Below are 25,348 nucleotides of genomic sequence, written 5' to 3' on the forward strand. Positions count from 1 at the left end.
ATTTCTGTTCTAAATTTTATTTTAAAATTTTTAAATTTTTTAACAAAAAAAATTTTTAATGTTTATTTTTGAAAGACAGAGAGAGAGAGGGACACAGAGCGCAAGCAGGGGAGGGGAGGTGGGGAGGAAGGGACACAGAATCCAAAGCAGGCTCCAGGCTCTGAGCTGTCAGCACAGAGCCCCACACTGGGCTTGGAACTCAGGGACTGTGAGATCATTAACTGAGCGGAAGTCAGATGCTTGACTGACTGAACCTCCCAGGCTCCCCTAGCGACCAACTCTTGATTTGGGCTCAGGTCATGATCCCAGGGTCATGGGCTTGAGCCCTTTGTCAGGCTTCATGCCCAGCATGCTTAAGATTGATTCTTTCTCTCCCCTTCTCCTCTCCTTCTCTCATTCTCTCTAAAATAAAATAAAATAAAATAAAATAAAATAAAATAAAATAAAAATTAAAGAAAAAATAGATCAGCAAGTTGTGGATATAACAGATTATATTTGCATTCTGTTCTGCAACACGCTTTTTTTCTTTTTTTTATTGTAGTAAAATACAACATAAAACTTATCATCTTAACCAAAGAGCCTGACGCGGGGCTCAAACTCATGAACTGCGAGATCAACACCTGAGCCAAAGTTAGACGAAGTCAGACACTCAACTGACTGAGGGCCCGGTGCCCGCTAAGTTTTTCTCTATGCTACACCAGTGTTGAGAAAAATGTTATGTTTACTTCACCTTTATTTTCTTTTTCCTTAGAAATTATTGGTACTTTGTAAATTGTTCAGAAGAAGATATTACATCTCTCTACAAGAAGTCCAGTTTTGTTGAAGATACTTGAATCCAAACCTGCAAAGAATGTACTAAATGCACAACCATCCATTAAAAAATTATCCAGTTAAACTATACAACTTCAACTGACTCAAATTCTATCCGTGCCTTGGAAATAAAATAGGAGATTCATTTGCTTCTAAATGAAGGGGGAAGAAAGATTAACTGGCACCAGTATTAAATTGTATCTTTTCTTCCAAGTTTTTAAAAAGTAGGCAGAGAGCAGTTAATCAAAATATTTTGAGGTCACTATTTTTTTTTAATATTTATTTATTTTTGACAGAGAAAGAGACAGCATGAGCTGGGTGGGATGGCAGAGCAGAGAGAGAGCAAGACAGAGGATCCGATCCGAAGCAGGCTCTCAGTGCAGAGCTCTGCGCTGAGAGCAGAGACGCAGACATAAGCCTGGAACTCAGGGTGAGATGGTGACCTGAGCTGAAGTCAGACACTTAACTGACTGAGCCACTCAGGCGCCAGGAAGTCACTCTTTTGGAGAAATTTTGTTTTGAGGCTTTTTTTGGTACCTGAATGTCCCTGATCTTTTACATAACAAAATTAATTAGCAAATTTAAATTCTATTTGATTGAAACCACTATTATCTACTATCAGATTTTCTGGAACATTGCTGATTGTTCCACCCTTCAGTGAGAGCCACTTGGGAAATTTATAGCTCAGGACAAGAAAATTATGTAATTTTGATTCTGTTATTGATTAGAAAACTGAGCAATATGAGAATTAGGAGAACACAGAACTGTCTACAGGGAATCGTAAGTCACTTGGTTTGTCTGAATTAACTGTTAACTTCAGACAAGCACGTTGTTTTGCTTCAGCCTGAGTTTACTTACTAAATTTAGTAGTTTCAAGCATTATTACTGCATATACAACGTAGACAGCTAATTAGCCTCTGTTGAATATTTTAATATGTTCCTCTGTAATACAATTTTTAATGATAGAGAATAAATTAAACTTGTATTGCAGGAAGAAGGAGAATCCACAAACTGGTGCTTCTTAATTGTTACCAAAGGAAAAGTAACAACAACACATGAATTCAGAGGGAGTATTAATAATTCAATCAACAGATGGTTAAGTGTACCTCTGAAAAACACAGACAAATTAATTCTCACTTGCTCTCATCTATTGGGAGATAGAAGCAGAATTATGACTTTCTATCTTAAAATATTTACATTACTCTATGCCAAAATATTTTAGTGAAATAATCTGATATAAGCAATAAGAGAGTATAAAGGATTTTCTGCAATTTCTGCAACAATTAATATCTTTATTGCCATTTGCTTCCAAGAACATTTGACACTATTAAACTTGAAGTTCAAGGTTACTCAAGTCTTTGTTTCATGAGCTTCTCTGTATTAGTCAGGTTTCAACAGACTCTGCTATGGTAACAAATCACCCCATATTTCAACGGCTTACAACAATAAAGGTTTATTTTTCACTCACATTAGTTAATGTCTGTTGCATCACTGCTGCACATGCTCACCGTTCCAATACCCACATGGAAGCGGCAGCCTCTATCTCCTATCAGCCGCTTTTTTAAAAAATATGAAATGTATTGTCAAATTGGTTTCCATACAACAGCCAGTGATCATCCCAACAGGTGCCCTCTCCTATGAGCCACTTTTAAAACATTTGCTCAGAGGGGTTCCTGGTGGCTCAGTCAGTTGAGTGTCTGACTTCAGGTCAGGTCATGATCTCATGGTCTGTGGGTTCCAGTCCCGCTTTGAGCTGTCAGCACAGAGCATGGAGCCTGTTTCGAAATCTGTCTCCCTCTCTCTCTGCGCCTCCCCTGCTCACACTCTGTCTCTCTGTCTCTCAAAAATAAATAAACATAAAAAAAAATTTAAAAAAGCAAAAAACGCTTGCTCAGAGGGATCACGTATTACACATTCACCTTTAATCGGCAAAAGGAATTTACATGGCAAAGCCTGATGCCAGTGAGATTAAAAAATAAAATCTTCCTACCGGGGTAGTCCCTGCAAGAAGACGCAGCAAGAATTTTGTTGCTAATCCTATCAATCCCATAATTATTTTTCTAAAATCAACTTATAAAACTGATTTATAAATTTATAAAACAGTCCCGAAACCAAGTTCTTAAGACTTGCTGAAAGACTCTGAGTCCACATGACAGGAAAATGAGAAACTCTTACAACTAATTATAAAATATGCTGCAACATATTTACATATCCTTTAATCTGGTTAAAAGTCAGAACATCCTGACATTATCACTCAAATATCTTCATGAAAGGATACATATTTTTATTAGACTATTCTTCTGCTTATAGGTCTGATCTAAGACTCACATGGCTGGATCAAAAGATTATAAAGAGAATCAGTTCACATTCTATTCTGAAATTTTAATCAGTAACATGGATAAATGCACTGATAAATACATAAATAAATTTATGTATCATGTATCAATGGGATGGAAAGTCTTGGAAGTAAGGTCAATAATATGGCTGGCCATTATTGCGCAAAAAGAGATAGTGATAAGAAATCTTTACATTAAACCCATATTTTAACCCTGAGAGTGGGCTCCTTTAGAATTACAGGCAATAGTTTCAGAACAGCTCACAGTTTACTAAATACCAAAGCAATGTTAGAGCCTAAAGATAGCACTCCAACTATGAAGTCATCCGTAGTGCTTACCTATTCATCACCCAAAGCAATCAAGGCAAAGAGCTGGGGTTGGACTGATTGTTTCTTAAGTCAGAACATGACCCCAGAAGCTAACTCCCAATGCCTGAGAGAAATGTTTTCTGACCCTGTAAACTCACAAGAAGAAGAATAAAATTTATTAGTGTTTTAACTGATATCACATCATATACAGCAAAATCATTTTAACATCCCAGTAAGTCTTGTTTGCCATATTCTATCCTATCTCCACCTACTTTGTTTCTTGTCTCAGGATACTAGACCTCAATCATCTCTATTCTCTAGTCAAAAGCAGAAAGGAAGGAAAATACAGTAACTACACCTCAGAATATCTTCTCCTTTCAGGACCACATGTTATGCAAATTGAAAGGTAGAATTTACTAAGAATTGTATGGTACATTTTTGTATTAGTCTCTATTCTTTAAAAAAAATCAAAACAAAAAGTGTCATTCATTACTTTAAAACATATTCTAATTAGATTTCTTATATTATTCTCTCTTCCATTAAGAAATTATTTATCTAGTCTTCAGAGAGATTTAGAAGAAAGAATGCACACATGAAAGGGTGGAGTGCTAGAAAAAAAGTACCTCTGAGGCAGTCCTGAACATATTTGCACTTTACTTTATACTCTACTTATGTAGTTTCCTATATTGCATTTAATGAAACTTTTCAATCACTGGTGGGGGGGATTGAAGACACTGTCATTCAGAAAACTTGAACAATAGTGGAAATGTAATTTTTTTAAGTTTATTTATTTGGGAGAGAGGGTGGGGGAGGAGAGAGAGAGGGAAGGAGAGAGAATCCCAAGCAGGCTCTGCACATGAGAATGGAGTCTGATGCAGGGCTCGAACTCATGGAACCGTGAGGTCATGACTTGAGCCAAAACCACGAGTCAGATGCTTAACCGACTGAGCCACCCAGGCACCCTGGAAATGTAATTTTTAAAAGAAGATGTGACATGAGAGCCAAGTTCAAGTTGAAGGTTTGCCCCCAAACCCCATCACTTAAGAAGCTGTGTTGGGTACAGTAGGGATTCAGTAGGTGGGGTCCAAAGAGCACACCTCCAGCCTCCCTACACCTCCTGTACTGTTAGGCTCACCCAAGACAGAGCTTCACCAGGAGGAGCTCTGGCATTTTTTGTTAACGTGTTTTGAATGTTGTGCTTCAAATATCACTTGAATCAAGTGTTTTCCTTCTTCTCCATTGGTGGGCTTCTTAGGTGTCATTGGAACTGACAGTGAAACACCAATGGACTAAACTGTATGCAGGAGGAAATGAGAACAAAATAAATCAACACAAGTTTACACATAATCAAATAAGGGAGAGAGGAATGAGAACTCTGGCACATTTTAATAGCATTATAGACATTATAGAAGATAAATGCTACTTTGTATTTAGAACCCAACTTCTACTGATGTTAGTCTACGGCAACTTTTTAAATTAGCAGACATTGAGCATAAGGGCACCCAGGATTTCAGAGCAACCCAGTTCCCTAAATAAGTATGCTCTATAATAAATAAAGTTTTGTTTGTTTGTTTGTTTGTTTGTTTGTTTGTTTCTAGGCCTCAGTATTTTCACTGGAATATCCTTTGTTCTTTGAGAGGAAGGAGACTATATAATGTAATTCATGTAACCCCTAGAAACAGGAAGAAAATTTTATAAACAATAGCAGGGAGCTAATGCTATTTTAGTATTTGATCTCAGCAACCTTGTATAATGCGTCTAATGAAGAAGAGTTACTAATGTGGGCTTCATTCTGTAATTTAACATTACTTAAGTGGGAACTAAGTCAAAACAAGTACTTTTAAACAAAGTATGAAAAATATTTAACTCTTACTAATTTTCTTTTTGTGACTTGCCTGAAAATGCTCCTTATCTTTCTTCAGCACATTTCTATTCCTTAGAACTTATTTGTAAAATCTGGAATGTTGTAAGAAGAAAATCATGTTAGAAAATGAAAATTAACTTTTCTAAGGCATTGTTATTTACCAAATTATTGTAAAGAACTTCAGAAAGACATTTCTGTCTTTCAGCATGCCACTACCTTTTTACATTGTATTCTTACAGCAACATTTATGCAAAATCAGCATTCTTAAGTTTTAAAGGTAAAATTAAAAGCTAAATTTTAAAGTGATGAGCATGTTCACATAAAATACCTCAAGAGAAAGATGAAGCACTATAAATTTATGAGTGATTCATTATTTTATATTTTTTACTGTTTAGAAAAAGCCTTATAAATCATTTGGGACTTCGCATTTCAGGGAAGATTCATTTGTAGGTTTTTATTTGTTGTACATAGGTATTGTATTATTTCTTTTCCACCCCAATTTTTATCAGATATAATGGACATATAAAATTGTATGAGTTTCAGTTGTACAACATAATGGTTTGATACATGTATATATTGTGAAATGATTACCACAATAAGTTTAATTAACATCCATCACTTCACATATTTACAAATTTGTTTCCTTGAGTTGAGAACTTTTAAGATCTACTTTCTTAGCAACTTTCAAATATACACAGTATCTATAAACATAGTCTCCATACTGTAAATTATATCCCCAGGACCTATTTACCTTATAACTGGAAGTTTGTGAATTTTGACCCCCTTCGCTCATTTCTCCCACCCCCTGGCCCCTGCCTCTGACAAATACCACTCTTCTCTGTGTCTCTGAGTTTATTTTTTTTTCAATCCCACATGTAAATGAGGTCATGCAATATTTGTCTTTCTTTTTCTGAGTTATTTCACTTGATGCTTTAAAAGTATGCTGTTATTTTACAGTAATAATTGATGAGCAATAATCTTATATATCCACAGTTCCCTTTCATGAGAGCAATGATTCACCCAGAGACCATATGATGATTTGTAACTCCGATATTTGAGAAAGATACTAAATTGGCTGCTCTAGAAATCATTACGTTAACTGAACTGGCGTCTCATTTATGCCTCGACTGCAACTTTCCTGGCTGCAAACTGCAAGGAAAAACCAACTCATTTCATTGTAAAAGAAATTTTTGATTTAGAAAGGTAAAACAATGTACCCACAAGGGCTTTCTGATGAGAATATACTTTTGACAAGAAATATTTAAAACTTTGAACTAGGGGCACCTAGATGGCTCAGTCTGTTGAGGTCAGGCTCTTGATTTTGGCTCAGGTCATGATCTCAGGGTCATGGAATCCACCCCCACTTCGGGCTCCATGCTGAGCGTGGAGCTTGCTTAAGATTCTCTCTCTCCCTCCCTCTACCCCTGTCCCCCGCTGGCACGCTCTCTCTCTCTCACTCTAAAAATAAATAAATAAATAAATAAATAAATAAATAAATAAATTTGAATTCATTACCTCAAGTCTAATGAAGAGTACTGACAGTGATATACCATAGTCGCCAATTTTGTATTCTAGATTACAAACCCCTAAGGTTGTCTACAGAGAATCCTGTCCTTGGAGGCTCATAATGATATTAGAAAGGTGTTTCAAATTTGTTTGCCTCTTCTGTGGAGTAAAGACCTTATACTTTCATACCAAGAATATTAAATGATTAGTTTGGTATTTTTTCTATTCACTTGACTAGAGGCCAGATCAGATTCTACTAGTATGACAACGAAAACACCAGCCTCAGGATTAAAATCATTATGGCTGCTTACTCAAAGTTTGAAGAAAAATGATCTGCTTCATCCCCTTTATTGATGGACTTCTGATTATGTGTAGACACTTAATGTTCTAAGCACTTTGTGTAAATGAATCCATTTACTCTTCACATCGTTTCAGGATCAGCATCACAAGCAAAAAGACACAAGGGAAAAGAGACAGATGTATAAGCCATGTTGTAGGAAAACATGGCAAGGACACACCATGTTAAGAACCGTAGGCAAAAGTTAAGGTTTACTGACTAGGGGTGAGCTTTGACTAATGTGCAATTTTTTGGCATATTTAGTAGTCAAGCTGACTTGTAACTCAGAGGAGCCTGGGCTTAAATTCCAGTTTTACTCTCCATCAGTTATATGACTTTGTACAACACCTAGCCCTCAATTTCTGCATGTACAAGTCAGGTAATAAAATTATGGTAGTTGTGAGACAAATGAAATCAACTAATTAAATGAAATAATGTACATTAAGTTGCTTAGCACATTTCAATGAACTTCTATATACATTACTCTTTATTTTTAGCTTGTTGATGTCATATTTTCTTTATTGCTTTTTTAATTGGTTCCTAATTTCCACTAACATTAACTACTGCCAGATGCAAATTTCATCATTATTTTTAACATGACAATTCTTGGCTCAATGTTTCTCAGATGACTATAGTTTAATGCCAAAGATGATACTCTGGCATTTCACCCTTTCTGCATCATAATAAACTGGAAGAAAACATTCCAAATGGGGCTAATCAGTCTATTTAGAAAGAAACACTAACTCCACCAGTTATTAACTGTGACTTTGTCTCTTTGTCTCTTTGTCTCCATTTTCCTCTCAGTAAAATGCAACAATCATTCTTAGTCAACCCCACAGGTGAGATATAACATTCAAATTAGCTAACTCATCTGAAGACTCTTTGAAAGCTGGAAAGGCTTATACACATATTAGGGAGTAGGAGGAAAAGAGTGAGCTTTGAAATCCAGTTCAAGTTCAGTTCAAGTCCTAGGACCTTATCTACCTGTGGCGATTAGGGCTCATTTACCCTATTTGATCCTCAGTATTTTTAACTAAATTTGGGAAGAATAATAGCTAATTTCAAAGGACTAAATCTTACTGCCAAATATTTTTTTTTGACAGAAGTGTATCTTATCTATAAATCAAATTGTCCCTAGGACTAGGACACTGTTTTGTGACCCTCATATGCTCCAGGCTCTGCTACGACCAGCACAAGCCAACACATAGTAAACAAAAAACAGAAACAAACAAAACAAAATAAACATAGGTAGAATTGTGATCACTATTCTCCAACCTTTTTGTCAATATCAACCTTGAGTCTAATAAGTTCCTAATGTTGAAGGAAGGAAGTTCATTGGAGTCTGAAAATCAAAATGAAAGGAAGATTCTTTTGTAGTCCATGACGATTTAATTATGTAGAACAATTATGAAAAATGAAAATGTGTTTACCATGGCACAATTTCACCGCATTAAAGTTGTGTAGAGAATGGATGACAGCAAGGCCTAGATAGTTGTCATGAGCCCTGATGAAACGGGTGGACTGCCAGCACGGAGGGCAAGCATCAAACGCCGGCTTGGTCATGGGCTTCCGAGAAATAAAAAGAGCTGACAAGCCAGCCTGGTTTGAAGCAGGAAGACATTAGTTCACCACTTTAAACCAAAGGATTCAAAATGATGCTGAATATAAAAGGCAGGGTCACAAATGACGGTAGTAATGACTGTAATATGACAGATTGAAGAGTAATGGCTTGCAATTGCATAGTAGAGAAACATCGTGTAAATTGTGTGAGAGTGTTACTTATATAACTATCACGTTGGTGCATCTATTGCAATTATCTGGGAAGAGATTAATCTCAACTGTTAAACAAACTAAGTTACAAAGCAAATTGATATTAAATACAATTTCTTAGGTATGTTTTAATTTCATGTCTATTAGAAATTTTGCAATGGGAATCGAGTGTTGGATTGTAAGTTCTCATTAAGGCTGTGAGGTTTGATAGTGCTGTCACTTATGTGAATAAAGCACTCAGTAAATATTCAGTGAGTCTGTGGAAGAAACATGCTTTCAGTGAGGGTTCCCAGTGCTCATTCCTCAAAAAAGATATATGTCAATAGCTGATTCATTAATTGCCTGCTTGTCACGTTTCTTGTAAGCCTAATACCATAAATCTGTATTATCAAAACCTTCCCTGTATCTTCCAATGTTAAAAAAAAAAAAAATGTTACTTTGAGCAACTAAAGTTAAAGCTGGGATTAAATGGTCTGTTTTGCCAACATTTAACATAGCTTAGAGAGGGGGTACCTGGGTGGCTCAGTCGGTTAAGTGTCAGACTTCGGCTCAGGTCTCACAGTTTCTGAGTTTGAAGGCTGCATTGGGCTCTGTGCTGACAGCTGGGAGCCTGGAGCCTGCTTTGGATTCTGTGTCTCCCTCTATTTCTGCCCCTCCCCCGCTCATTCTCTGTCTCTGTCTCTGTCTCTGCCTCTGTCTGTCTGTCTCTCTCTCTCTTCCTCTCTCTCTTCCTCTCTCTCTTCCTCTCTGAAAAATAAGTAATAAAAACATTAAAAATTATAAAATAGCTTAGAGAGGAGATCCATGAGCATCACCACAAGCCTTTGTGGTATTGAATGTGGCTTCTCTTCTTTCCTTCTTTGGAGCCCCTCTTGGTTCCTTGCCACAATGCACACACCCTGGCCCTTTTCAGCTCCCAGACATGGGACTTGGCTGATGGCGAGGGCTTTGTTCCTATGCCTGCCTCTGTGAGAGGTAAGTCACTGCTTCAAAGGTCACTCTAGAAAGGCCTTCTTCAACCAACCCATCAGTAACTTCCTAGTCACATCATAGCCTCTTGGAACTAAAAGGACATTCAGCATGCTAACTACAAAGTCATTCTCTTTAAATCTGTATTTATTAGAATATTTCCTCAAGTCTCAGTGATATCAAATTGTCAAAAATACTCAAAAAGACTCAATTTTGAAAAAGGTCACAATTTGCTTCATTTAAGTATGTATAAATTTGTGTCTGTATGTGCTATCAAAGAGTTGTAGTCATCAAAGAGTTGTATCATATTTAGATTGTTAGGTTTACTACTTTTACTTCCTTTTTAAACTAATCTTGTTCATAAACTGATTTTTGTAACAATTTTTATATTAGGGGAATTATTAAAGTGGTAATCTTAGGTTAATGAACACTGAAGTTAGTATTTTTGTAATTGTCTTTGAATTTGCCTCAAAATTCTCAATTCTCCCAAAAGTTTTACTAGGAAACATTGTAAGAGACAACATTTTAAACACTTCGACTTTTCTTTTTTAGTGTTTGATAAGAGGCAAAATGTTTCTTACTTCAGGTTGCTCTGGGACACCCCATTCATTATTCTGTGTGTTGTCTTTGTTACAGAGTATTATTAATAAGACTATTATTAATTTTATTAATTGATTATTAATCTTGTTAATTATTAATAAGACTATTATTAAGAATAATAAGACTTTGTTATTGGCCTTTGTTCCTCATTAACAAAATATAGCTAAGATTTCTAGGGCCATAAAACGAAACCAAATTCTCTAATGAATACTTTCAAACTGTAGCAATCAGTTATTACTCTAAAATGTATTTGTGGTAGAATTCAATATTTAAGATTTATTTCATTTGTTTTGTAACATTAATGATAATGGCAACATTTATGCTCTGACAAAATTAAATGCTATTTTTTTGATTATCTCATATGATAATTGAGTCTACGAAAATTTTTGTTAGTTATTAAATGTCGCACCTTTTAGGGGATATGAAATTTGCTTCAATGAAAACCTTGAACTATATCATATGAAATAATGAATGCTCTAGAGAAAATTTACAGAAAAAGCAGGGCACATAGAGTTATTTTATGCAGTTTTTTCAGGTTACTTAAAAAAAATAATATGGTTTAAAAAACAAAAATGTCAAGAAAAACATGAATCATTTGATTACTCTTTTTTCCTCACAGTTTTGACTGCCTTCTTTGTACAAACATAGCCATAAATGAATCCTATGACAATTTGAAAGGGGCCAGAAAAATTAAAATGGAAAATTGAAAGGATCGGAATTGGAAAGCAAAGGAACTTTGAGATAGCTTGACAACTTGTCAGAGGTAATTTATTCAGTAATTTTACCCAAATTATACTTCAGTCCTATTTACCACAAACAGAAAAACATGCTACATGTGGATAGCCTCACATATTTTTTACTGGGGATGACACCAAATTTTGTGAAAAAGTACAGTTCTAAAAACAAATGAACTAGCTTAAAAATACATAGATGAAAGAACAAAGTTGATATTAGTTCAGGGCAATAGCTTTCAAATACCAAGTATATCAACTAAGTCTAACCTAAATAGGCAATGTAGGAATTGCTGAAAAATATCGGTAACTTGCCTAAAATTTTCTTTAAAAGTCACTAACCATATTATTTTGTTACTTTTGAAGATGCAATAGATTGTCAAAATTCAAGAAGTTATTGATTATATTGGATATTCAGGAGACTGCATGTGGAACATACATGAGTACAAATAGAAATTTCTTTGAAAATACTGACATTATTCTCTGAAAGCAGAGCTATGCAGATTTTTAGGTATTTTGGAAAAGGGACAGTCTAGTCACCAGATACAAGTTTCTTGAAGACAAAAATCACCTTGTTTGCTTAGTTCTTCCCAGTGCTGGATGCACAGAGCTGAGCAAATTAAAAACTGCATGCATCACCAAGACTCACAGGCTAATTTCTAGGGAGTAGTTATGCTTTCAATTTGATGTTCCACAAATATCTATTTATAAGTGCATTAAATGCAGAATGGCCAGGGATTGGGCCTTAATTTGTACAGAAAGCTGCCTATAAATTATAGATAATTGATTTTGCCACTTTAAAATCTGTTGAGCATTTCTTGGACTCATTCTGTTCTTGATCTGAAGCTGTATAAATTAAGAAGATTTCAAATGCAAATGTACTTTTTTTCTATGCTATAATACTGACAGCCCAAACCACCCTCTATCAGAGGGCATTATTACGTACTCACTGTCTAAAAACTTAAAAGAATAACAACTTCTGGTTTTGATTCACACTCCAGATCCAGGTATCCCTGTATGCAGCATCTGCTATCGTAAGCTTTTTGCATGGGTTAGAAGAAATATTTTAAAGACATTAATGGTTTCCTGTTATATAGCACATGACTGACAGCCAAAGTTTCTTGATGGCAGTTTTCCAAAGCAAAAGAGGGCAGGTGAGTTTTTGTTTTGTTTTGTTGTTTTTTGTTGTTGTTGTTTTGTTTCCTTTTGTTTTTGTTTTTGTTTTCCATTTTCTATTTATCCAAATTTATTTCCCAAATGTATCAGGTTCCCATGAAGAGTCCATTCCATCATGTGACTTTCAGACTAGAATTACCCCAGTTTCAGTACATGATAGCTTTGTTTCCTTTAGACTTACAGCTGTAGAAGAATCAACCCATTTCTGGAGTAGGTTATGCTGCACTCATTGCCTTATTCATATTGCATTTCTAAAGAGATATTTCCCTAGATGTATCACTTTAGACTTCAAAGTCAGGTATATCGATAAAACTCTGTTTTTGGCGGCGCTCTGACCCAAGACCGTGTGAATAATGGAAGAGAAGGGTGACCCGAGTGAACAGATCGCTTGAGCAAATGGAATCTTATTTTGAGCAACGTCTGCACCATACACAATATGGTTTCAATTTGGAATCTGGAACTCAGCGACATTGCCAGAGAACTTAGTGCATTGTTGGTTATTTTATTTGGGCTAAAATGGCACACAGATTAAGATCCTAACTTTCTGCCAGAATACCAGGATGACTGTACTTTATACTTTGCAAACTGATTTGAGGGTTTGGTACATTGATTCATAAACTAATAAAACCACAAGTATCCAAAATGGGCCACCTGGAAATTATCTGCCTTTATGCGTGAATTTTTTTTAACTGCTTTTAAATATCCCGGCGGTCTTGTTTTTTTAATTATAGTTCTTCAGATATGGAGATTCTCTCACAAATGATTTCGGTGTATCTATCTTGAACACATCACACACTGCATGAGGATATGAAGAGTCTGTCATTACTCAACATATTCCATTATTATGGGCAAAGAGTCCTTAGCTTACCTATATGATGTTAGTTACACATTGGTCAGAATCGCCTACATGAATCCTAATGTAATTATGAGTCTGCATATGCACACTGCACAGTACATGAAAAGACTTCATCCAAGAGTTTTTATGGTAAATGGCAAAAGTATGACTTTAAGTGTTAATCCTAGTGCATCACACTTCACTTGAATTTGAAAAAAGTTGTATTAGTGTTGCAAAGATGAAGGCTAACTTCACTTACAACAAAGACTCAGTACGAGACATTTGGACAAGCCTTAGTTAACTTGAATTCAGACACAGATTTATCATTGTGTCTTAGAGATATTTTATTTGCCATCACACTCCCCACCAATATAAGTCTTGTTTTATTTGAAAAATTTTTCTTGCAAATGAGCCACTTCACAAAAATAGAAGTCAGTTTTTAAAATTAAATTTTCTGTAATTCTAATCAGTAGATATCTCATACTTTGGATATGTTTAAAGTCTCAGCAATAAGGAAGCAGACTGCCTTATTTTCAGACATCTTAACACACTTCCTGTGGATATGCCTACACATTTGGCTTCATCCCTGAGAAGAGCATGAATCAATCAATGTTAGCATAGACATTTATCTCAGTTATACATGTCTCTCCTTTTGTCTTCTGGATCTTAGGCACCAGTGCAGAATGAGGTCATACACACTTTCTCAGGATCTACTTTGCATTTAGAGAGGCTCTTATTTTGCAAGATAATGCACATATACGAAGATTTGGTTCAATGGTAACCTCTCTGGGTAAACTTTCTGGGACTGTTCTCAATTATTATTCTTATTTTTGACCGTTCATCCCTAAGATTTTTGTGGTGTAGCCTTTGCTGATGTGTAGACAAACATCTGGCCCTTGACTCTCTGGCTGCTCCTCTAACATGGAATGTTCTCCTATTCTGGGCTTCCCCATGCCATTGCCCCTACCTGCAGCAGCAATATCCATGAGAGTCCATGACTTGCTCTTCTGCCTCATTCAGCTTTCTGCTCAAACGTCATCTTTCCAGAAATGTTTTCCTTGATCAACCCGACTAAAACAGCCTACACATTCCCAAGTCAGTATCTAGCCCTTTTCCTGCTTCAGTTGACCTTCTAGCACTTGTTTTCACTAGATACCACACTCTATAATTATTGCTGTATTTATGTATTGTCTCTCTCCTTTACTAGAATGTAAGTTCTGTAGAGGAAGATGCTTTGTCTGTTGTCTTCACTATTTTATCCCATGATTTAGAGGAATGCTTGGCATGCAAAGGGCACTAATTACTACTTGTGATTAGATTTTCCCAGGGCCCTGACCTTTTATATCTCAATTAATTTCTCTGTTGAGGGAGAATATTGTACTTCATGGTCTTTAGGCCAGAATATATTTATTTGCAATGATTATCATAGATGCATAGATTATGTTAGGAGAGAATTACTGGTATTTATTCGTACACACCAAAATTTATTGGAACCTAATGCCTTTTCCCTCATTAACAACGAATGAAAATTTTAGGGGTGCCTGGGTGGCTCACTCTGTTAAGCGTCTGCCTCTTTTTTTTTTATTTCTTTTTTAATGTGTAGTTATTTTTTAGAGAGACAGAATGCCAGAGGGGGAGGGTCAGAGAGAGAGGAAGATATAGAATCTGAAGCAGGCTCCAGTTTCTGAGCTCAGCACAGAGCCTGATACAGGGCTCGAACCCACAGACAATGAGATCATGACCTGAGCTGAAGTCGGACACTGAACCGATTGAGCTGCCCAGGAGCCCCAAAGGTGTCTGACTCTTGATTTGGGCTCAGGTCATAAGCTCATGGTTTGTGAGTTTGAGCCCTGCATCAGTCTCTTCACTGACAGCTGCAGAGCCTGCTTAGGAGTCTCTGTCTCTCTCTCTGCCCCTCCGTACTCTCTCTCTCTTTCTCAAAATAAATAAATAAACTTAAAAATTTTTAATTAAAAAATAAATGAAAATATTGAACTCATGTATAACACTGGTGTATAACTTTTGGACTGATAAACTGTTAAAACTACTGGCTTGGCTCAGTAGTAGTTACCACATATATTATTAATGATGTGACATTTCACACAAAGTATCTTTAAGGAGTATTTATTAAATTAATTTAGACTTTTTATTTCACACTGAAAGCTCTAATAAATATATGCTAAAATATATTTAGTCTTGTTTTTCCTAGGGGAACGTAAATTCAGTCATCTTGAAATGTTAGTCCTTTTAAAATTAAATCTATAACAGGGGCACCTGGGTGGCTCAGTCGGTTAAGCATCTGACTTTGGCTCAGGTCATGATCTCACGGTTCGTGGGTTCCAGCCCCGCGTTAGGCTCTGTGCTGACAGCTCAGAGCCTGGAGCCTGCTTCAGATTCTGTGTCTCCCTCTCTCTCTGCCCCTTCCCCACACAGGTTCTATCTCTCTCCGTCTCTCAAAACTAAATAAACATTAAAAAAATTTTTTTAATTAAATCTATAACATAAAATAGGGAAAAAGTGGATTGCTGTGTTGCTGATTCAAAATTTTGAAGTCATTTTCACTTATTGCAGATTAATTTTACTATAATGTTGAATTCAAAAAAAATAATAAAAGCATTTTAGTGAAAATAGTGCTTTATTCTTAGATGGAATGTTAAAATCACATGATGATATATTTTATTTTCCATTGTAAACAAAATATTTAAAAGGGGCATAACTTTCAGTGGTTTAGGCCAGTTATATTTCTCATCAGCCTTGATGTTGGTAAACATTGTGACAATGACATGTAAGATAGAAGTTGTGCTCCAGGCCCTTTTGATCTTTCATTTCCTTAAAATGATTTTAATTGATCTGATAAACTATTGATGATATTAGCCAATTTAGAAATTTCCAGAAACAGCCTTGAAAACAACAGCAACAGCAAGAGCTAAGTGATCAGAGACCTGGGCCGTGTTGCCACTCTAAACCTATGGGTCTTGCGTGGTCATGTGCTTTTCCTGACATGGTGCTCATGGAGGCATTTTCAGTGTGCATTTCAGCACTGAAAGAAAGTGCTCTTCTCCACAACACAGTTGCAGGAAGAGACCCAAAAACAAAGACTGTATTCCAGGCCATTTAATAAACTATTGCAGGAGCTGAATAAAATTCTGAGGTCATGATTTTTACACGTGAACGTGCAGCTCACTACTCACCGTTAATTTTGGAGGGTGTTTACCTTGTCAGTTTGCCTATAATCCCTCCCCACATTCATCACAGTGCATGTTCTGTCACTTCTGTAGTTCAGTAAAGTAAGTATTAAATTCTATTTCAAGTGAGACTTTCATTCCATTCATTTCTGATTTGTTTTGCTCCAAGTATTGTTCTTGCTTCAATGGAAAAGATTTTTAAGCGGAACCAAAGACTAGAAGTTTTCCTATAAAAATCCTATCTTATTCCAAAATTGGGATTGATTAATCAAAGGGATAATAATTCTCTATCTCACAAAGAACTCTTAGAGAATTAGAATACAGGATCTTGGCATCGTGTTCGGAGGCCTTAACCCTTAGCTATAATGATGGTTATCATTTTTGCTTTTAGCTCTGTTCTCAATTATAGCATTTATATCCTTGAGGACATCTTAAGCTGCTTCAGAGTTTCTTGAGAAAAGAAAAGTATTCTGTTTTGAGTTACTCAAAGCAATCAGCATATTCCCATATTTGGCACATAGTTGGTTCATAATTCTAAAATTCATAAAAAAATACTAAAACATGTTGGCTCATCACAGGTGACAAAAAAAAAGAAAGAAAATTAGATTAGTGCCTTACACTCAGTCTCTAAACTACACTGTAGGAATGTTATAATTTAGATTAAACCCACATTTTATTTCCTATGCTGAAACAAAAAAATAATCTCATCATTATTAAATGACAAAATAATTCTGGCATGTATCTCAATCTGTTGGTATTAATTTAAAAATACTGTACTTACTAAATCGTTTACGTATTTCATGCACTAAAAACTTTTACATATTGTTAAAATTTTCAATACAGCACAGCCAACGTTAGAGGATAATATTCTGAACAAATATTCGCTATGGTGCAGATATTTAATAGCAAAAGTTCTGAGATTGTGAGGCAATTTGCAGAAATCCAATTATTTCAGATGCAACTCTTTGTACACAAATGAATCTTGTACTGGACTAGATCCTTCTGAATTGTTTCACTCTTGGTGACTATTTAAAAGTAGAGGTTTGTCTTGGCCAGGATAACATGTAAAAATGTGTTTAGAATTTATGCAGCAGAGTGATCAATAAATTAAACACAGGTATGTGTAGCAGAGATATCAGTGTCATTTTTCCGACCCACCATCCGACCTAGAAAATTTGGGGCTGGGTCCTTGGAGAAAATGAGAGCCAGACATTTTTCCATAATTAGCTTTAATTCATTGCTGTTCCTAAAACTCTAAGCCTGGTCTAAAGCTAGCCTTCAGTGAGCATACTCTGCTGGGGATGTCCAAACATTTATTGCCTGAAGGCTTAAACCAGGTTCATAACAAACTTAATCCCCAAAGACCCAACCTCGTCTAGACTCATTAGGCTCTAGGGAATTTCAAGAACTCTGACAGGTAGGAATGTACTAACATGACCTTAAAATATCTGCTCTGGCAATTATCCATACTCAGGTTTTTTAAAAGAAAATGATGCTTCTCGTTTGTAGTTCAACTTGCAATACCCCTGTTGACAAGTAGAGATTATTCAGGTTGGGCGTAAAAGAGTAAAGAAAGATGAAAATACACTGTGAATGCAAAGTATTTTAAATAAATATTTTAATTCTATTGTTGGCATTTACAAGTAGAAAGCATACAGTATGTTACAAATATCAAAATGTGAAAAATATGAACGTTACATAAGTAACAAATGTAAAAAAAGTATTTTCTTACCTTCCCTGAAAGTAAGAAAACTTTTCAGCATAGGAAAATATCAGTATCAAAAACACAGCTTAGGTGTAAAAAAAAGTTTTTACACTGTATTAAAAAATGATCTACAAAATGACAGAAAGAAAGAAGAGTTGAAATTTGACTTTATATAAATTATAAAAACTGGGTACTTGGGGTAAACTTCAAATGGCTGAAAAGTCCAATCATAGGCTTTTTTTAGGTCGATTCTTTAAAATTTTAAAAGCATAGAACATTTTCAATAAATAACTTCTAAAAGTGTCTCTGAGAAGCGCTGCTGAGAACATCATTCCACGGTAGGAAGGGAGCAGTGTTCTAAGGATAATAAGCAGTCATTTTGTTCCTATTGGAAGCCTGATGAAAGTCAGATGACCATAATTGTTCACAAAAAGAGAGAGAGAGCGAGCGAGAGAGAGAGAGAGATTCGGAAGTTTTAACACAATTTTGTAAGAAACTTCTAAAGTGCTGAACAAAATGACTTAATTTTAGTACCCACTGTCATGTAAAACCTACTCAAATATCAGACATTTCTGAGCAACATCAAATATGGAATCTATAGCTCTGGAAAGTGTTAATACCTAGTCTTTCATTCAAGAAGAGGAAGACTCTTTCTACACTTTACAAGGATTGGTTAAACCCCAAGGATCTTGCAATGCAAAACATAAGGATGATAACACAATGGAAACAATACACATACCCCACTGTGAAAGCACAAATTCATTTCTGCAATGGCAACGGTATTCATTTCAAAAATCACAAATCAAACATTGGTAAATAAGAAAAAAAACTTTCCGAACGCTGCATGCCACATGACTAGTTACAAAATACGATGCATGCAGGAAAAGAAATTCAACCAAGCATATTTAAATTAAAGACTTGTTTGGAGTCTGTTTCAGCAGCATTGTGGTTATTATTTTTTAAAGTTTCCCTCCAACACCAGTCCATACTGGCCTCTTTCGCAAATGGAATACCCCTTCGTCGGCAACCTTACAACGGTTTGAGTGTTCCTTGTTTTTCTGTTTTTCCAATGCCAGTACATAAAGTTCACACATACTGCTCTGCTTCCCCATCTTTGGGGACGGGCTTAGCTGTCCCATTCTTGCCTTCTTCGTTTGCTGCTGCTTTTTCTGGGAGAGATGCCAAATCTTTAAAAACATCTACATAATGGCCAAAGCCGGGGCCCCAGTTCAAAAGGTTGTCCCAGTTGAAATTCCCTGCTTGCTGCCCAAGTTTCAAGGGCAGTGTGTTGTCAGCAACCCCTGGTGCTGCTGCCTGTGTACCCCCAGGTCCTCCCTCAGCCCTTCGGCCATGGTATCTTCTAGGCTTCAATCTGGCTCCATAATTATCTTCGTCATCTGCATCAGATTCATTGACTTGAGATAATTTGGGCATCCTGGAAGTATATACCATTGGCTTTTCCCTGTCATACTCCATCTCTGAGCAAGTGAAAGACTCATGTGAGTCACTATCAGAAGAAGATTCTGGAGCTGGAATGCCATCTGCTGGGTTCCTTGTTCTAGACAATGGCCTTCTGCAATCCTCTTCTGAAGAAGACCTTCCGTGATCTGCACTGCAGATACTTGGGTTTCTAGGGCGAGGGGTGTTTAGCCTCTCCACCTCTTCAATCGAGAGTCCTACCGGAGGGGAAGATTCCAAAGGAATCTGCCCAATTGGCTGCTTTAAGCGACTCCCTGGTCTAGAACCGTGAGAGGTCATGGCCTGAGGACTCTTACTTCTCCTTCCCAGCCTTGTGGCATAGTTGAAAATGCCAGGTTGGCAGGTATCAGCATGCATTTCCAAAGTATTTCCATCTCTTATAGGAAGATGCAATTCCCTGGCGGGGCTGTTCCTATAGAAAGTAGAGGACTTTGAGAAAGGGGCTGGGCTGTGACGAGACAGGGGGTTGGGGGTTGGGCAAGCTGAATGGCTCAGGGAGCTGGTTCTCAAACCCTGACCGTATGAAGGTTGGTAAGTCAAACTGCTTGCTCCTAAGGGCATGGGGGATTGCCTCGCAAAGCCTAGGGGACTATGCCTCTGGATAGAAAATTTAGGTGTGTGGCTGCGGAACTGCTTGTAGTGTTGGATGATGTCCGCGTCTGAAGGGGCGATGCTGCTGGCGTTGTCGATGTCGTAATGCTCTATCTCTTGCTCCGGCGAAGCCAAAGGGGCGCTGGGGATGGTTTCTGAGCTGTGGGGAATATCAGTCTCATCGTAGATGAGGTAGGGGTTTTCCCGCTCAATGATATCTGGCTTAGGGTTCCCCTCGGGCTGCTTCCTCACAGTCATATCGTCCCCGTAGGGGGGGATATTGTCTGGGTCATCAAAAGCAACGTTCTCGCTTCCCTTCTTCTTCTTCTCCTTCGGTTTCTTCTCCTCTTTGGGGTCTTTTGTCTTCTTCCCCCTGCACTGGTTACACAGAATCAGGCTCAGGACCAGGAGGGCCAGGACTGTCGCACAGCTGCCCACGATGGCAGGCACAGCCCACAGAGGCAGGGAGATCTCTTCGGGACCCTGACTCAGAACACAGACATGCCCTCCAGGGCTTCCAGCTTTGCACACTCTCCCCTGAGGACAGAGAACCCCAAGACAAGCCACCACCGTCTCACAGGTCCTTCCTGTGTGGGACTCTGGGCAGCTACATGTGAAGCCAGAGTGCAGGCCCGGCTCGCAGCTGCCCCCATTCTGGCATGGGTGGGAGGCACAGTCTCCAGGGGGAACGCACTTGTAGGCATACCACTGATTAATGCACAGTAAGTCGCCCCAGCAGGGGTTGCTGGCACAGATGTTCGGGCCGCGACAGCCAATCTTCACTGAGGGGTCCGTCTTAGAGATGGAGGCCAAGCTATGCTTCCCACTGAAAGGAAGACTTTCTCCACCATACAGCATAGAGGCAATGCAGCCATCAAAACCTGTAGGGGGGAGAAGGAGCAGTAAGGCATTTTAGAGAAAATGCTGCATTTAAAACACTGCACCATTGAACTATGGTAAAAAGAAGCCTCCCAATCACATCACAAGAGCTAAGAAACCACAGTCTCAGGGCCAAAGTCAATAACTCTGTGTGTCTTACGACATAACTTAGTAAGATATATAAGATTTCCATGACAAAATATGAAGAGAATTGCTCAGATACTGCTCTTTCTGAAAATTTATAAATGACTCAGACAGGCTAGATTTTCTTTTACTCCCTCTTTTATTAATTTGATGATCTATTTGTCTTATTTTTATAGTATATATATATCAAGAATTGCATACATAGAAATAAAATGTATTTAAAAAAACTTATAAAGAACAAAAAAATAAGTTAATAGCTTTTTTCTCAATTTTTTAAAATTAAAAAATATTTTTAAAGGGAAAGAAAGACAGTGCAAGCAGAGGAGGGGCAGAGGCAGAGAGAGAGAGAGAGAGAGAGAGAGAGAATCCCAAATAGGCTCCATGCCCAATGCAGAGCCTGACATGGAGCTCGATCCCATGACCCTGAGATCATGACCTGAGCCAAAATTAAGAGTCAGTTGTTTAACCCACTGAGCCGCCCAGGTGCCCCTAGGCTAATAGTTGTAATCATTAGATCATGCATTCTCAATGGAGGTGATACTGCTCCCAAGGAGTTGAACATAAGTTCTTGAAGAGCAAAGGGATAATCTTAGGTATTACAATGGTTTGCAGTCATCTAGAGGGCAGCTATAGAGTATAACTGTGGCATGAACGCTTCATGAGGTGGGACAGGCAGAGTTAGAAAAGCATATCTTAAATGGCTCTTTAGAGGGTAGTAATTATTATTATTTCTTAAGGTTGAGAAACTCTTTGTTGAACTTGAGTGTGTTAATATTGCTAATGCCCCTGTCCCAGAGCCCAAGAATTGATTTTGACACTAACAAAAGAGTATGATCTACTTCGGCTTGTTTCTTAAAACATCCAAATGAATTATCATCCATATTCTAAAATAAGCTAAGTATATAAGAACAACTTGTGACCTGAACTTATACTTTTGTGCCTTAAGTCCATTACCCTCCCCTGCATTTTCCAATTTTCTTCGTATTTGATATATCCTTCCACCTTAGTGACATTTCCATCCCTGATACACTTTTTCCATAAGGTTCTGTAACATCTGCTTTTGTTCCTACTCTACAGATTGTTTTTTCTATGACTTAGTCTCTTTCATGTTTCATTTTCCTCTCATCAACCACTGACTCCTAGAGTTGCTCAAGCTAAGGCTCCAGGCTTTCTTTTTAATCTCCCCCTTCATGTTAGGTTATCACATCCATGACCAGTACATCAGTTACTTGCTTGACTCTGCTAACTCTTAATATGTATTTCCAGCTGGTGTCCATTCCTGATTATAGCCCATCTATCCAAAAGTCTTTCTCAAAGGTGGTACAAACCCCAGGTGTCCCAAACCACCATTTTGATATTTCCCATAGACAGGCTTCTCTCTCCACTGCTCTGCAGTTTCCTCTTTCAATGGTGCTGCCCTTTTTCTACTTGACAGGTCAGAAACCGTCTTGAATTTCACCACGATCATCAACAGTTTGATTTACTTTAATTCCTAAAAAAAATTTCTTCCCCATTTACTTCTCTCTAAACTCCTCTGCCACCACACTAGTCAACACTCACATAATACCTTGCCTAGATCACTGCAGTATCATCCCAGCTAATTTATGCAAGCCCACTCTTGTCTCCACCAATGCATTCTCCATGTTGTAACCTGGAAGATCTTTAATATCGCTACCTGTCTAGTCTTGACACTCCTAACATAAATTTTTTATTGACTTCCCACTGTCCTGAGAGTAAACCCAAAAATGCAACATGGTCTAGGAGGCCCTGCTTCATTCTTCAACTTCCTTCATTACCTGATGACATCAGTCTCCAATGTGCTAATAGGTCAGGTTCTATGATTTTTATCTACTTTTTGTTAAGTTCTTATCAATGTAAATTAATCTTTCATACTCTCCCATCTTCATCTTCACAGTTCATTTTAAGTACCAATAGTCAATTTCCCATGGAAATTTCCCTTTCTCATTTTTTGGAAATCTCTTAGAATTCTATATTCCTTCTTCACATCCTTTTTCATATTTTAAAATAATACATCTAGTTGTATAATGGTTTGATCAATGTTGCCTTCCTTACTTGGCCATGTTTTGTATGAGGAGAGTAGCTATTTATTTAGCCCACCATTGTACTCCCAATGCCAAGTACAGGGCTCAGTAATAGCTGCCATGTGAATGGACACATGAATGAATGGATAAATAAATGTTTGGTGGACAAGGGAAGCATCATGGGATGAATTATGAACTTGGTAGAACAAATGTAAATGACTAAAATAAAGTAAGTGATGACCAATAGTTTATTATAGACTTTTTTTTTTGTTTGTTTTATTTATTTTTGAGAGAAAGAGAGAGAGAAGGAGAGAGTGAGCATGGGAGGGACAGAAAGAGAGAGGGAGACACAGAATCTGAATACAGGCTCCAGGCTGTGAGCTGTCAGCATAGAGCCTGACATGGGGCTTGAACCCACAAACTGCGAGATCATGACCTGAGCCAAAGTCGGACACTTAACCGACTGAGCCACCCAGGTGCCCCTATTATAGACTTCTTAAAGATAATTAGGAGAGACTTAGAATAGTCATAATGGATAATATCAGAAGTCCAACTACTTTTATAGGAATAATTTTACCTTTCCTTTGCTCAACGCAAGCATTTTTTACCTGTGTGGGAATCTCGATGAGCTTGATTGGGTGGAATTCCTCCAAGAGATATAGTGAGTACATCGAGGCCACCAAAATCCTGTGTAGGGTGGATGATATCTCTGTTATATATTCTGTCGATGGACAGTACTGTGGCTGTTCCATTTTTTCCAATTAGAAAAGTATGCCAGTGGCCATCTGCAACATAAACTTCAGGAATATTTCTCTCCACTTTCCCAGCAATTCCTGCATCTGATGTAAAATGTACTTTGCCATTTTTAATCTGTAAAATGTATTAAAATAATGTACAATTAAGCTATGATGTGCTTGAGTAAAAATAGAATAGAAATGAAATGAAACTTACAATATTGATCAACCTAAAGCTAACAGGCTAGCTGAAGAGTCTGGCTATATCAGAGTATACTTACCCATACTGCCTCTACAAATTTAGGTGACATATACCTTCATATTTAATAGTTTTAATAGTTTTCAAGTTGTTATTATATTTATACCTAATTTTTTAAGATGCCTAAAATTATTTTCTGGAACACAGCTGAGATAATAATGGAGTGAAAACCCATTTCAAGATAAGTAAAATATACCCTTTTGTAATTACTTATAATTTAATCACAACGGCAAGTATAGAGAATCAATCAGTTTAGTCCACAGTGATCGAAAAATGTTAAAACTACTTGCAAAAAAAGAAGCATCAATGCTTAGGCAAAAATGAAACATAGTTGGAAAAATAGACAAAAAGAAATTCTCTTATATGTTATCTATTATGCTCTGGAATTTTAGAAGAAAAAATGCCTATTGTTTATATCATTTATTCAGATGAAAATTATGAGTGAATTCTTAATAATGAGGTGTCTGGGAAAGTCTTCACTTTGACTGCCTTTTACAATTTATCTAAGGGATATTTGGTTTCTTTGACTTTGCCCAGTAGAACATTGGGTAACCGGATGCTCCTACTCCAGTTTCCAGCTACCAAGTTTCCAGTATTCTGAGGAGACACTTTAGAAAATGAAATAATTTATGAGGCAACATGAACATTTGGTTCAGAGAGCATAATCCCATCATGCTGCCAGACAGAGCTGGTGCCTGGGCTGGGGGATGAAGTGGCACTGTGTATCAAATGACAGCAATGAATGGATGGATCAGTGATTTTGTCACTCAGATCAGATGCTATTTCTACATGCAACAAACACATCTGGTAGAACTAAAAGTCAGTTCATTTTTACTCTGTGGAAAATATGCCTAACACATTTACATACGTTACTCATACTGTAAGATTTTATTTAAAGAGTCTCTCTAGATGGTAATATAATTCAGTACCAAAATCAGATGGGAAAAGAAAAGAGAGTTGTGGTTAAATGACAATAACATTTCATCAAGTGAGCAATGTCTCATGAAACACACGTTGAAAATAGCAGCCCGTCATTGGTGATACCTAGAGTCCTTTTGGAAAGAAGCCGTGAGAAGAGCCTTCTCCCA

The 25,348-nt window shown here is 37.2% G+C and overlaps 1 protein-coding gene across 1 annotated transcript in view; it reads right to left on the bottom strand.

The window, feature by feature from the left end:
- Positions 1–18,028: 18,028 nt before the first annotated feature.
- Positions 18,029–25,348, bottom strand: part of FAT4 (FAT atypical cadherin 4) — a 179,767-nt gene continuing 172,447 nt past the window's right edge. Inside the window, exons 16-17 of the mRNA XM_042935547.1 lie at positions 23,876–24,137; positions 18,029–21,083 (exon numbers count right to left, since the gene is read on the bottom strand). Coding sequence (XP_042791481.1) covers positions 19,219–21,083; positions 23,876–24,137 — 2,127 coding nt within the window. The 3' untranslated portion in view covers positions 18,029–19,218. The remainder of the gene's footprint in view (positions 21,084–23,875; positions 24,138–25,348) is intronic.

Source organism: Panthera leo, chromosome B1 (assembly GCF_018350215.1).
Source record: "Panthera leo isolate Ple1 chromosome B1, P.leo_Ple1_pat1.1, whole genome shotgun sequence".
Lineage (NCBI taxonomy): Eukaryota > Metazoa > Chordata > Mammalia > Carnivora > Felidae > Panthera > Panthera leo.